The sequence below is a fragment of the Arvicanthis niloticus genome, chromosome 18, assembly GCF_011762505.2.
Source record: "Arvicanthis niloticus isolate mArvNil1 chromosome 18, mArvNil1.pat.X, whole genome shotgun sequence".
In the NCBI taxonomy this organism is placed as follows: Eukaryota; Metazoa; Chordata; class Mammalia; order Rodentia; family Muridae; genus Arvicanthis; species Arvicanthis niloticus.
Genome location: NC_047675.1, coordinates 12,263,851 through 12,276,192, shown reverse-complemented (window position 1 = coordinate 12,276,192; position 12,342 = coordinate 12,263,851). Strand labels below are relative to the sequence as shown.

Below are 12,342 nucleotides of genomic sequence, written 5' to 3'. Positions count from 1 at the left end.
CCTCCCCAACTGCAGCCCTCACTCTTCCTTCCTGCTGCCAGTCTACCCTGCAGCACGTCTAACCTAGTCTCTCCCTTTCTCAGCCGCCCAGAGAGGCAGTGCCCAGGTGGGTCCCATAGCCTGACCTGGTCTCTCCCTTTCTCCGCTCCCCTGCTCCCCACAGCATTCACAACGACAGGCGCCTCCTCTGCCAACCGGTTTGTCAGCATCGGATCCCGGGACGGCAACTTTCTGAACATCCCACAGCAGTCTCAGGTAGGAGCTGCCCGCCCGCATGCAGAGGTGTGCACACCGGGAGCACATCATGGGATGAGAAAAGAAGCGGGGAGTCTTGGGGAGGGCTGTTTCTATGAGCCGCACACCCAGGCTTCTGCCCAGCCTAGTACCCTCCCTAGGCAGCCTCAGGCTCCCTGGCTAATCAGCTAATTGGATAATTAGCTCTAACAGCCCTGGACCTGGGAAAGGCAGCCTGAGGCCAGAGGCCTCTGGGCCATCCTGATGGAGCAAAGATGAGAGTCAGAGGTACTAATAGGAAGATAGCCCTATCTCCTGGATCTCTTCCTGTCCTGCCTAACCCTGGCCTTTCCTGTTTCCCTGGCACTGGGTAGGGTAGATGAAGGTGGAGGAGGGACAAAGTAGGTCAGGTGGGCCACATGCCCACAGACTGGCATCAAGGGCAAGGCAGAACTGGCTGCAGTCCTGGAGGCCTCACCCCTAAGTCCCATTAGGAGGAAGGTCAGGCTGCTGGAACCCCCCAGTTCCTACTGATACCACCCCGACTTTTCAAAAGGAGACCAGCCAGGCTTGCCCTCCAGCATGAGGCCCCCAGACTGCCTTGAGAATGCATGTGCACTTGTGCGTGCACACATGGACATCTCTTGTGTGCTTGTATCTAGAAAGGATGAGAAAAGTGGGAAGAACCCAGGCAGGACCCACCTCAGGAACAAGTCAGGGGCAGCTTTAGAGGGCCAGGGCTTTCAGTAAGAGCACACAAATGTTCTTCTTTTTGTAAATTTTATAAAAACACTTCCTTGCCGGCTTCCTCAGCCCTGGGAAATCCACCCCTGCTCAGAGCCTCTGGGCCACCTCTGCTGGCTCCTGCCCCGCCTCTGCCGAGGCCCCAGTCCAGAGAAAGTTTGGTGGATGAAAGTTTTGTGTGTGTGCTTGGAGGGTCTTTTCTTTTTTTCTTTCTTTCTTTTCCTTTAAAACACACACACACACACACACACACACACACACACACACACACACACAACTTAGTCAAACTTCAGAGCTCCCTAGTGGTGAGGAGGGAGGAGAAGGGAACTTCAACCCCCTCCAGCCTCCCACCCCCTTTCCCCAGAGTCACGTCTGACCCGTCTGGTTTCCAGGAGCAACCAGACATGATGTAACACCCAGATGAACTTGAACTTGGGGGTGTTGAGAAGAAAAACAATGGCTCTGAGCAGGGTCTGGAGCCAGCCCACTCTGCTCTGTGCCAGGGAGGCCGAGAAAGCCCTGCTGGCAGAAGGTGGGAGGGGGTGCCAGAGGAAGGGACAGCAGGCGGCCTCCCCTCCCAGCTCTGGGCTGGCACATTGCTCCCTCCCTCTCCCCCTGCCATTGCGCTTGCTCGGCTGCTGCTGGAACCCTCCCTCCCTCCCTCTCTCAGTTTTCCCTCCTTCACTTTCTCTGCTTGCTTGACTTGGATGTTTTGAGGCCAAGTCAGAGTTTGAGGGAAGTTTGGGAAACAATTTGTCTCTCCCTCTCCCTCACTGCTGTATGTCTCAGGTGGGGAAATGAGTCCGACCCAGGATCCTTGACTGGTCAGATGTGTCTGGGGATTGTGGAGAAATGAAAGTTAGGCACCCCAGAGCAGGAGCCCTTGGGCCTGGGGGCAGGCAGAAGGCGGTAGTGGGACAATCAGGAGTGGTTTCCACAGTAACCGGTGACTTTAGCTGATCCTTGGAGCACCAGATGGAGACAGGACAATAGAATGAGGGAAGAAAAGAAAATTTTAGCAATTTTATCATTCTCTAAACAGTGCTTTTTAACTTAGTTTCAATCAATTTTGGGCCCAGCTTGGAAAGCAGGGAGGGAGTAAGCAGAGAAAGTTGGGCTGGCCTTGACAACAGACCCCTGCTCCCCAGGCCTGTGTGGAGGCCCTTCTAAGTCTAAGTCCCCGTGTCACTCTTGAAACTAAAAATCTGTATAGTACAGGAGCCAGCTCAGACCTTGCCACCACCCCCCCACCCCACCCCCGTGTCCCGGGTGTCCTCCACCAGCCTGTGTCTGTTAGGAAACAGAGGAAGGGTGGAGTCCATGCCCTGTAGCCATGTTAGAACACCAGAGCTAGAAGCCTAGCGCTCTCCTGACTGGCAAGTTCAGTCCTGAGTTCCCACCTCAGCTTTCCAGGCCCTTACCTGGCTTTTAATAAGTGGGCAAGTGGGACTCTGGGCAGCTGCCTGAGAACCCACAGAGCGAGGCAGGCCTCCTCTGCACATCCTGCCAGGTACCCAGCATCACTGATGGGCAGCACCCTTTGCTGTGGCAGCCCGTACCCACATTTCTGGGTGTCCACCCATTACACCTCTGTCATCCTCACCACTGGCTATGTGTAGCAATGTGCCCTGACATTAGTTAGAGCAAAGCTTGGGGCTGGAGACAGAGCTCAGTAGTAGAGCACTCACCAGCATCCCTGAGGGATGAGGCTGTCTCCATACCTTATTCTACGAGCCACAGTTCAAGTGTTCCTGCTCATAAACCACCACACTATCAGTGACTGCCTTGGGTGGCACATTTAGGATGCCACTGGCACAGAAAATTCTGGGGGTTCTTTGAAGACTGAACTTGTTTTTGGTTTATTTGTGTGTATTTGAGTGTGTGCAAGGCCCAGAGATGGGCACATGTACCACTGAATGCATGTGGAGATCGGAAGACAATTGTTTTCAGTCACTTCTCTTTTTCTACCTTTAGGTTTAGGGATTGAGTTCGGGTCCTTGCATACTGGGACTAAAGGAGCAAGATACTGTGCTTCTCCAAACCCATTGCTAATTCTTGTGTTTAATGACCCTGTTTCACATGGGCACTTAATACAGTCCCAAACCAGAGCCTGAGGGACAGGGTCTAGCATGAGCTGACCAATATTGGAATAGTAATGTTTTTACTTTTTCAAATAAGAGTTGGAACCCAGGACCTCAGATATGCTAGACAAGGCCATACTCCTAGCCCAATAGTGGTAGGGTTTCTATTTTTATTTTTTATTTTTCAGCCAGGATATAATAGGCTGGCTTCAAACTTGGTCCCTTTGTGCAACCTCCCGTGTGTTGGAATTACTAGCAAGTTTCATCATACCTAGATCCAATAGTATTTTTTATTTCTCTGAGTTTCAAGACAGTGTCTGATTCTGTAGCCCAGGCTGGCCTAGGACTCACTGTGAAGTCCTGGCTGTACTCAAATTCCACAGTCTTCTTGCCTCAGTCTCCTAAGTGCTGAGATTACAAGAACAAGCCACCGATTTTGGCTTCTAATAGTATGTTTATTTTTGAAACAGGGTGTCTCAATGTAACCCTGGTTGTCCTGGAACTCACTATGTAGACCAGGCTGGCCTCCAACTATCGAGAGATCCACCTACTGGGATTAAAGTCATGTACCACCCATGCCTGGCTCCAGCAGTATTTTAAACATTGGAAAATTTCACATGCAAATCTGCCTGGATCTCTGGCTTCTTTTGAAAAGTTGGCCACCCCAGGAGCCTTCACCTCAACTTAACAGGCTGGACCCTATGTAAGCAGAGCACAGACATTCCCATCCCCTGCTCGTGTCTGCTGCACATGCAGCAAATGGGATCACAGGCCCTTGCCTACTCCCTGCATTTGAGTTCTGTCCTCTGCGGACTGTGACTATAAGCAGGTCAAGATCATGCATTCTGTGTGTGCCTGGCATCAGTGTGGGCTTGGGACAAGGATGGAATGAGGCAGCATCTGGTGTGTATATAGTATATCGTGTGTGTGTGTGTGTGTGTGTGTGTGTGTGTGTGTGTGTGTGTGTGTGTGTGTGTGTGTGTTTGGCTCTGTCTGGTCCTGTAGACCCAAGTCTATGACATAGAGCTCCAAGATGATATCCCCAGTTGCAATATCAGGGACCCTCATTTTGTTGTGATGATACTGCTAGGTAAACCCAAGCAAAAACAGGTCTGGAATAGAGTCCTCCACTCCCTCTTGGGCAGGAAACCAGAGTCGAGCCTTTGATGGAGGGCGTTGCCAAGCAGCCAGCCCCAGGGGTCCACCCTGTGTATACTGTGTGTTCACTGCCAGCAAGGCCCTATATGCGGGAAGGCAGCGCCCCCTGCTGGCTTCCCTAGGGAAGCAATAGCCACCGCAGGGTGCTTCAGGCTCTTTCCCCAGTCTGGTGCTTTAAAGGCCCATGACTGGTCAGGGTGGGTGGGCTCTGGCCCCCTCCCCTAGGACTAGCCCTAGTAGGAACCGAAGCCATGTGGTTCCCTGCCCCCAGTCTTTCAGCCTGAGGGACAGGACATTGGCTGGGATGTACAGACGTGAATTTCTGCTTTTAATCCAAAGGGACAGAAAGAAAACTCAGCAAGAACTCAAGCTGGGCCACCCCCACCCTACTCCCCCAAACCCTGTGGGTACAAAAGCCCCAGCCTGGCATCCACCCCACCTTCCAGGTCCCACACAAAAACCTAAACAATTGCAAACATGGCCAGAACCCAGGTCTGTGTCAGTGCCAGCCATGGGGGTCCCACCCGCTGGGCACCGTGCCCACTGGAAGGCCAGCTGGACTCTCGCACTGGGGTCTGGGGGGGATTCCCTCAGAGGGTGGAGAGAGTGATTTGGCTTCCTCCATTGGGGTCTGCTGCTCAGCACCCTGGCCCCTCCTCCTGAGCTCACTGTAGAGGTTGGGGATCATAGGGTGGGGGCTGGGGGGGAGTGAGATGGGAGTTGGGACCTACCCCAGCTGTTCTCACGGTCGCTTTTTTTTCCTGGTCCCATTACAGTCCTGGTTCCTCTGATTAAGATCAACAAAGAAACAACAAAATTAAAAAAAAAAAAAAAAAAAAGAGGTTCCTCAAAAGGGGGGAGAAGAAATTTTGAGACATGGAAATATCCCCCAGCCCAGCCCCACCGAAAAGAAAAACTTAGACGTCGTCAGCCACTCAGCCCTTCCCTCCTCCAGCCCGGGTACCCCTGCGTTCCAAAGCCGCCCAGTTCTGGGAGCCCTCGGAAGGGGTCTCAGCGGAGCTGTACACCAGCAGCCAAGCAGAAAGAAGCATGCTAAGCGGACTCTGCTAAGCAGAGGGCAAACAGAAAGAAAAGATGCAACAAGACTGCCTTCCTCCTACCCAGCCCGGCCTTCCCAGGAAGGAGCAGCCAGCTCGCTGGCCGGCCACCCCGGCAGTTCCTGGGGACCCCATCTTCCGCTGGACCTAAGCTTCCCCAGGAGCCCAGAGGAACAGCTCGTAACTATAGTAGACATTCGAGCTCCCCTCCGGACTTCATCTCTCCTCCCTCTCCCTCTTGCCCTTCCTGGGAGCCTCTGCTCAGGCCTCTGGCCCCATCTTCTCTGGACCAGGCGAGGGCGTTCCCAGGGTAGGCAAGGGATGCTCCTTAGAGCTAGCTGAATTCAGCCTAAGTCCAGAATAGCTGGTGTTCTGCCACCCCATTTTCAACCGCCCGGGCAGTTCTCGGGCTGGACCCCCTCTGTACAGAACACAGGAAAGTTAGAATGCTCTGGACTGGACGCCCAGCCCGGCGCAGGCACCCACTTCCACGCCCGCAGGCCGCAAGGGCTGCTGCCCTCTGCCGCGCCCCTAGTGAAGGGAGTCGGCCCCAGGTCGCCCCGCACCCCAGCCCTGCATGCAGGTGCCCTCGCTCCGCCCCTCTGCCCTGCCCCTGCCCTTGCCGCACACAGCCCTCCAGGGGCCGGCTGAGAGTGGAGCAGAAAGGGCCCCGGAGCTGAGCGAGGACAAGGCAGCCTCCACCTGCGCTAGGTAGGCGTCCTGCTCTCGAGACTTTGAGTTCCTGTGGAGGGTGGGGGGTGTCATCCTTTTAAAAGAGTGTTCTGGAGCTTTTCTGGTCCCCTTCCCTACCCACCACACCCCGTGGCCACTTCTCCCTAGATTTTAGCTGTAATGTCTTTCCTCTTTATTTAGGGGTGGGGCAGTCATTGTTTGGGTCTTTCGCTGTTACAGTTGGGAACTCCTCCTCTGTTTGAGCAACTTGGGAACAATTTCGTAACACACCACAGGAAGCAGCTCTCCTCCCAGCCCCCTCCTCCTGTAAGGGATGGTGGAGGCTTGTCCAGAGGGTCTTGAGAAGCCCCCTTGGAGGGAGGGAACGCGAGCACGCCCGCCCCCCTGCAGGGTGACTGGGCCCCTCTGGCTTGTCTTTCTGTGCCTTAGTCCTCCTTCCCTGCATCTCCCCTCCCAGGCCCGTTCTCAAGGCCTTGCGCCTCTCTCCGGTATGAAAACACAAAGCACAGGTCAGGATCCTCCGAAAGTCGGTCCAACATTGCACCACGTGGGGGTGGGTTGTGGGCTTTATTTATTGAGAATCTAGTTGGTGAGGCTGCGGCCCTGAGCAGGCGAATGGCCGCTAGCAGGGAGCTCGGGGCTGCGAGGCGGCTGTCCGGGCGCTCTGTGTGGAAGTTGAGCGAAGCCCTCCCCTGCGGCGTCGAGGGCCAGGCCGGGGTGGAGATCCCACCAGGGGCCTCCCAGTGCAAGGGGAGGGAGCCCCAGGATGGGGGGCCGGGCGGGCCGGGCGTGACGCGCGGTCAAAGTGCAATGATTTTTCAGTTCGGTTGGCTAAACAGGGTCAGAGCTAAGAGCTAGCGAAAGAGGGTCCCTGCCCGGCCGCGTGCCCCTCTTCGGTCGGTCGAGGACAGTCGGGCTGTGGGCACTGTGGGATTGCGGGGCACACGCCCCGGGCGAGGTCAGAAGCTGCAGGCCAGCTGGGCCGGGGCCCAAGTGCCCGGCGAGGTACCCTCGGGAGGACTGGGGAAGGGGTGGCGCTCCTTTCCCAAGTGGTGGTGTGAGGGGCAGGCAGGGACGATGAGGGCGACAGATGTGGGGACGTGTTTAGGAGAGGAAACAACCCACAAAAAATTATAGGGGAAATTAACCTTTTTTTTTTTTCATTGAACCAAGTGCAATGCATCAGAGAGTTTTCCTATCTTTGTATGTTAAGAGATTAAGAAAAAAAATTCTATTTTTGTTGTAATGTCCTCGCGGCTCTGGGGACGCTAAAAGAACTGGGCCTGCCCTGCCCTTAGCGGGGATGAAAGCTGAGTGTTTTCCTTTTTCCTTTATTTTTTCTTTCTGATAGTTTTCTGGGTTTTTGTTTGTTGGTTTGGTTGGTTGGTTTTTTTGCCGTTTTCCTGCGTTGACGAGGATAATCTGGGGTTTTAATTTGTTTCGTCGTTCGGTTTCGGTGGGAGGGCTGAAGAAAGCGTTCACAGTTTCTATTTTTAAAACACCTCGACATTAAAAAAAAAAACCAACACAAGATCAAAAGGAAAAGGACGAGAGAAAATTATTTTTAAGATAATTAAACATAAAACCCTGGTGCTTATTACATTATAAAGTACGTTTTTAAAAAACCCACAAACTATTATACATACGTTTATGAATCAATTAAATACTCTGCACTTGTTAGGAACACGCATATCCCTTCTTTGTTGAGTTTAACGGAACGGGACAGCGGCGTGCGCCCCGCGGCTGGGCTGCTCTGGCCGCGGGTCTCCCCAGGCGCCCCCTCCCCCTTCCTCGCCCCCTCCCCCTCCGGGCACTGGGGCGCGGTGGGGGTCCCCGGACCCCTCCCCCGCAGAGGTCAATGCCAACGAACAAACGTCCCTTTTCCCTCCCTCCCCATTCCGAGCGCCCTTCTTTGAGCCAGATGCCAACTTGACCCTCACCAGCATTAATCAGGAGCGCGCTCAGCAAGTTGGTAGTTTCCTCCCCACCCCTTCCAACGTAACACCACTCTTCCCCCTCCCTCCGGGAGGTTCGATGCTCCAGGACAGGTCCAGCCATGCTGACAGGTCGATTTGCCCAGGCCCGCGCCCGCACGCACGCACGCACACAGCCCGGCACACAGCCCCACCCTACCCCGCAACCAGCCCTGTCGACTGCCTTACACACCCGCCCCCGCGCTGGCCGGCCGACCTAGTGCCTTGTTCTCACCCCCGTGCTGGCGGAGCGGACGCCGCGCTCTGGGTCCCAGAGGGGCCGGGTGGCTCAGACGACCCACCGTTTCCCCACTCCGACCGTGCTGAACGGACCCCCCCCCCCCCACGAGAGAAAAATAAAGGAGCAATAAAGTTATGAGAACTTTGTCCCCCAATCGAGAGCCCTAGGGGCACCCCAGCCCCACCTCTGCTCCCCCCACCCCATCCACCCTCGGGGCGTCCCCCCTGCGCAAGCCAGCTGGGGCCAGCCCCTGCTTTGGCCCCTCTTGGGAGATCCGTGCGCCCCACCAGCACCAGCATCGCGGACCGCAAAGGCCGCCCGTCCCGTCAAACAAGTTTCTTCTTAGGCTAAGAAACGCAGTATATACGAGTATCTCTCTCTATATATAGTACTAATGGATTTGGTGTGCTTCCCCCTTAGCGTCCCTTCCCTCTGCTCCTCTTTCAGCCTGGTCTCCCTTCTCTGCCCTCCAATCCCCCTCCCCCGTCTCTGCACTGAGATACATAAGAAACAAGGGTAGTTTACTGTCTGTTTTGTTTTCTGGGTTTTCAGTGTCCTAGCGGAATGCAAGTAGGCAGCCAGCCCGTCTGTCCCCTCTCCGCCCGCCCCGCCCCGCCCCACCCCCGTCACTGCGCTTCTGTTATACCATCTTTGCCTGACTCTCTTCGGCTTCTCCATTGAATGGCTAATGTGTATGTGAAATAAAGAAATAAAGAAAAACAAATGCAAGAGTGCCTGAGTCTTCGTTGTGGCGGTTAACAGGATGATGGCTCGAGCGCAACCAGTTGGACTTCATGGCCTAGGTCCTCCCACACTTGTCCAGGGTCTTCCCGCCTCCAGCAGGGGGCGCCGATGAGAAGTGCGAAGGCTTCCAGACCCTTCCCTACCTCCCTCAGGACTTCTGGGATCCCTTGGCTACTTGGCCCTGTTGATTCTCTGGCCTTGGCCCTGGCAAGAGGACACTGGCAAAGCCACTTCAAGTAGCCTATGGGAAATTTTTCTTTAAAGTATCCCCCCACCCCCGGCGTCGCCAGTCACCTGTCTAGAGATACGGGGCGTTTCCTCATCTGGGTGACCTGAGACCCTTTTACAGGGAGTTCACTGAGCAGCAGGTGAGGTGCCTCTGCCTTGGGTCACCGCACCTCAGGACTCAGGGCCGTCTGTTCCATCTTGATGGGTCGCACTGACCCACTGGGGTCGCCATCGCAGTCCCCAGGAAGCATGGGCTGCGAGCGTGCAACCTCTACTCTGTGTCGGGCCCCGCAGCGTGCGCTGCTCTCCACGCCCCGGTGCGCAGGTGGCTTGCGGGACCCGGGCACACTGGGGCCGGAGGCCAGCACAGCCGCTTGGTCTCGCAGCAGCCGCACCAGGAAGCCGATGTACTTCATGGCCAGGCGCAGCACCTCGTTCTTGCTCAGCTTCCGGTCGGGCGGGTGGGTGGGCAGCAGCTTCCTGAGCTCCGCGAAGGCGCCGTTAACGTGCTGCTGCCGCCAGCGTTCGCGGCTGTTGGTGAACACTCGCCGAGCCACCTTCTGGGGTTGGTGTCCTGAGGACCCAAGGGATAGCGTCATCGTAGAGGACAGAGGGCGCCCACTGCCGACCTCACTGAACACCACCAACACCCATGTGGGGTTTGAACCCAGACTGTGTAGACATCAGGACTGCTAAGCCTGGCTGTCTCTTGATGACGATGTGATCCCTTAAGAAGTCCATCCTGTGGTCTCATTCTGAGCAAGTGTATCCCTAGGTTCTCAAAGGTCCTGTTCTTGCCTGCTGCGGGCATGTGGATGACTGGCCTATCTGATGGCTGTGGTTGTGTGGGATCATGCCATGTGGATGTGGCTGTTGTATGTGTGGCTGGGGTTCTGAGGTTGACTGTGGTCTCAGCTCTGTGTGATTCTAATCCAAGGCTGTCTCTTATGACTGTGTTTTCAGGAGTTGAGGGGTGTCATCTTGTGGCTGCCATATCCTACTGTGGCCATGTGGCTACAGTGCTTGGCTTGTTGGGGACTCATATAGCCCAAGTTGGCCTCTGAACTGGTTCCCCTGCCTCAGTCTGGATTACAAGGGTAAGCCCCCAAGCTAGGCTCAGTTCTGTGGTCTTGCATTAGCTATCACTTTTGTGGATTGTCCTGCGTTGGGGATGGGGGTGGAGGTGCACCTCACAAAATACCTCGCCCTGTGGCCGCGTACAGGTTCATCAGACATGCGCTGTAGGCACCCAACAAGGACACACACACACACACACACACACACACACACACACGCTCACCGTCAGCCAAGTCCAGCTCGCTATGGCTTGGTCTGCGCTTTAGCCGGCTGTTAGGGAAGATGCTGAAGGGTCCTGCTGGCCCAATGTAGACACTGTAAGGGGGTGTGGGTCATGAATACTTTGTAGGCAAAGACCCTGACCCCCAAACGTAAGCACTGCCCATAGTCCCAGCTGCCCACTGACCTGTTGAGGAACGGGTGACGGTGGTAATGTACAGCCAGGGTGGGTGGAGCCGTTCCCAAGGCAGCGAGCTGCAGCAAGGAGGGCCGAAAGGGCCTGAGCTCTGTGGTGGGCATGGCTGCCCCTGTGGGTCTGGTGTGACCCAGGTTTATCACCGGCACGCCGGGAGGCAACCAGGGGGTGCATGTGTTTCGGTGGTCTACCTCCTCTGCAGGGAGTGGCCCAGGTGAGGCTGGCTTAGAGGGAGGGGCAGGTGCTGGGCTGGAGGTACACACCATCTCAGTTTTCTCCGTCATGGCGGAACCCACCTCCGCTTGGGCCTGGGGTGGGCACATGGACTCCAAGGATGGAATGCTAGCCTGTGGAAGGGAGGGGAGTCACTGGGAAAGAAGCCTAGAGACTGTCTTTTGCCCACCTGTTTAACCTGAGCTTTTCAATATAAGAGCACCTTGGGGTGAGAAGGGGTTTATGGGGTTCGGTAATCAAAGGTAGAACAGTGGACCTATTAACTGCTAGGACATGAAAGGAAGGGCCTCCTCCCCAGGAGGAAGCACTAACCCTATGAGTTGTTTGTAATGGGCGTCTTTCCCAGTCTCTGAACCAGTTCCCATCTTTCAGAATCTCTCTTACCTGCAGCTGAAGAAAGATAGGGATCCCCTGACTAACTCTAAGACCCCCTGACTCTCCAAGGTTCACCCCATGCCACCTCTCCGTGGCTGTTCCAGGAGCCTCTACCCTTGCTGAAAGCTGCTCTTACTGGCTCCCAACCCCATCAGCACCTAGCATGTTTGCTGGGCTCTAGAGTCTAGGGTACCCTGCCAGTGTGTGACTCCCTACATCGCTGCCGTTTTCCCCAACTGGAGAATCTCCTCTGCCCCCTTACTTAGTGGGTCCCAGCTAATGAATGAATACATGAACTAACAAACACCGAATACAGGCACAGACACTCCCTAACGTTCAAAGCGTCTTTCTTACCCTGTAGCAGTTCCCGCAGCTTGGAGGATCTGGCTACGTGGTCAGGTGTGTCAGTCCAGGTTAGGAGGCAGTTTCCACTGTCCAGTTCGGCCAGTGTGCTCCAGGTGGTCCCGTTGGGCCTCAGAGCTGGGCTGCGCCACCTCCCGGGCTCCGGAGGGCCTGAGTAGCCTCAGAGTCGTCGTTGTGGGTACCTCCAAGAGAAAGTGAGCTGCTCTTGGACCGACCCGCCCTTTCTCCGCCCCCGACAGCCTGGCTTCCTCCCTCTTACCCCCTGGCGCAGAGGCCAGAGGATGCTGGGCCTGTGCAGATAAGGGTCTGGCTGCCTGGCCGCGGCTGATAAGAAGCGGTGCTGACCCGGGAGGAAACCAGCGGGCAGGGATCACGGAGCGCGCACCTCCTGGTCTACCCCGGCCAGTCACCCTTCGGGGCTTGTCGCTCCCCGCAGGCGCTGGAAGACCCCAACCCTCAGGAGCCCAGCGCCAAACGCACGCAAAGGGGAAAGGAGGCAAGGCTGCTTCTGTGTCCTCTGAGGTTGGTCTGGCTTTGAACCCCACCTCCTATGCTGATGGGGGTGGAAGGGGCCCCTTTCCGGTCCTCTGAGGCCCCATGACCCATGGGCCTCAGCCTAGTTCCTCTTTTTTACAGATCCCCCTGTGGACTGCACCCCCCCCCCCCCACACACACCCAGGAATAGGGCTCCGGAAGGAGACAATTCTGGTAATGTGGCCTTGCT

At 55.9% G+C, this 12,342-nt stretch overlaps 2 protein-coding genes across 8 annotated transcripts in view; one reads left to right on the top strand and one right to left on the bottom strand.

Annotated features, from left to right (window-relative positions):
• Nfix (nuclear factor I X) overlaps nucleotides 1-8,911 on the top strand; it is a 95,280-nt gene extending 86,369 nt beyond the window's left edge. For all 7 annotated transcript variants that reach the window (XM_034522795.2, XM_034522789.2, XM_034522792.2 and 4 more), the window contains 2 exons: nucleotides 164-255; nucleotides 4,994-8,911. In XM_034522795.2, coding sequence (XP_034378686.1) covers nucleotides 164-235 — 72 coding nt within the window. In that variant the 3' untranslated portion in view covers nucleotides 236-255; nucleotides 4,994-8,911. The remainder of the gene's footprint in view (nucleotides 1-163; nucleotides 256-4,993) is intronic.
• Lyl1 (LYL1 basic helix-loop-helix family member) lies at nucleotides 8,907-12,220 on the bottom strand. The gene is made up of 5 exons (XM_076915529.1): nucleotides 12,004-12,220; nucleotides 11,610-11,800; nucleotides 10,638-10,993; nucleotides 10,455-10,546; nucleotides 8,907-9,728 (listed from the first exon to the last, which is right to left on the bottom strand). The coding sequence occupies exons 3-5, from the start codon at nucleotides 10,967-10,969 to the stop codon at nucleotides 9,316-9,318; spliced, it is 837 nt and encodes a 278-aa protein (XP_076771644.1). The 5' UTR covers nucleotides 10,970-10,993; nucleotides 11,610-11,800; nucleotides 12,004-12,220; the 3' UTR covers nucleotides 8,907-9,315.
• Between the last annotated feature and the right edge of the window lie 122 nt (nucleotides 12,221-12,342).

Bases quoted from the DNA above. Each gene is read 5' to 3' on its own strand.
- Lyl1 (XM_076915529.1), bottom strand. From the start codon at position 10,969: ATGTGCCCACCCCAGGCCCAAGCGGAGGTGGGTTCCGCCATGACGGAG. The intron at 10,547-10,637 runs GTCAGTGGGCAG...ACCCCCTTACAG, and splicing joins CGTCACCCGTTCCTCAACAG to TGTCTACATTGGGCCAGCAG. The intron at 9,729-10,454 runs GTGAGCGTGTGT...TTGGGTCCTCAG, and splicing joins CGAGCTGGACTTGGCTGACG to GACACCAACCCCAGAAGGTG.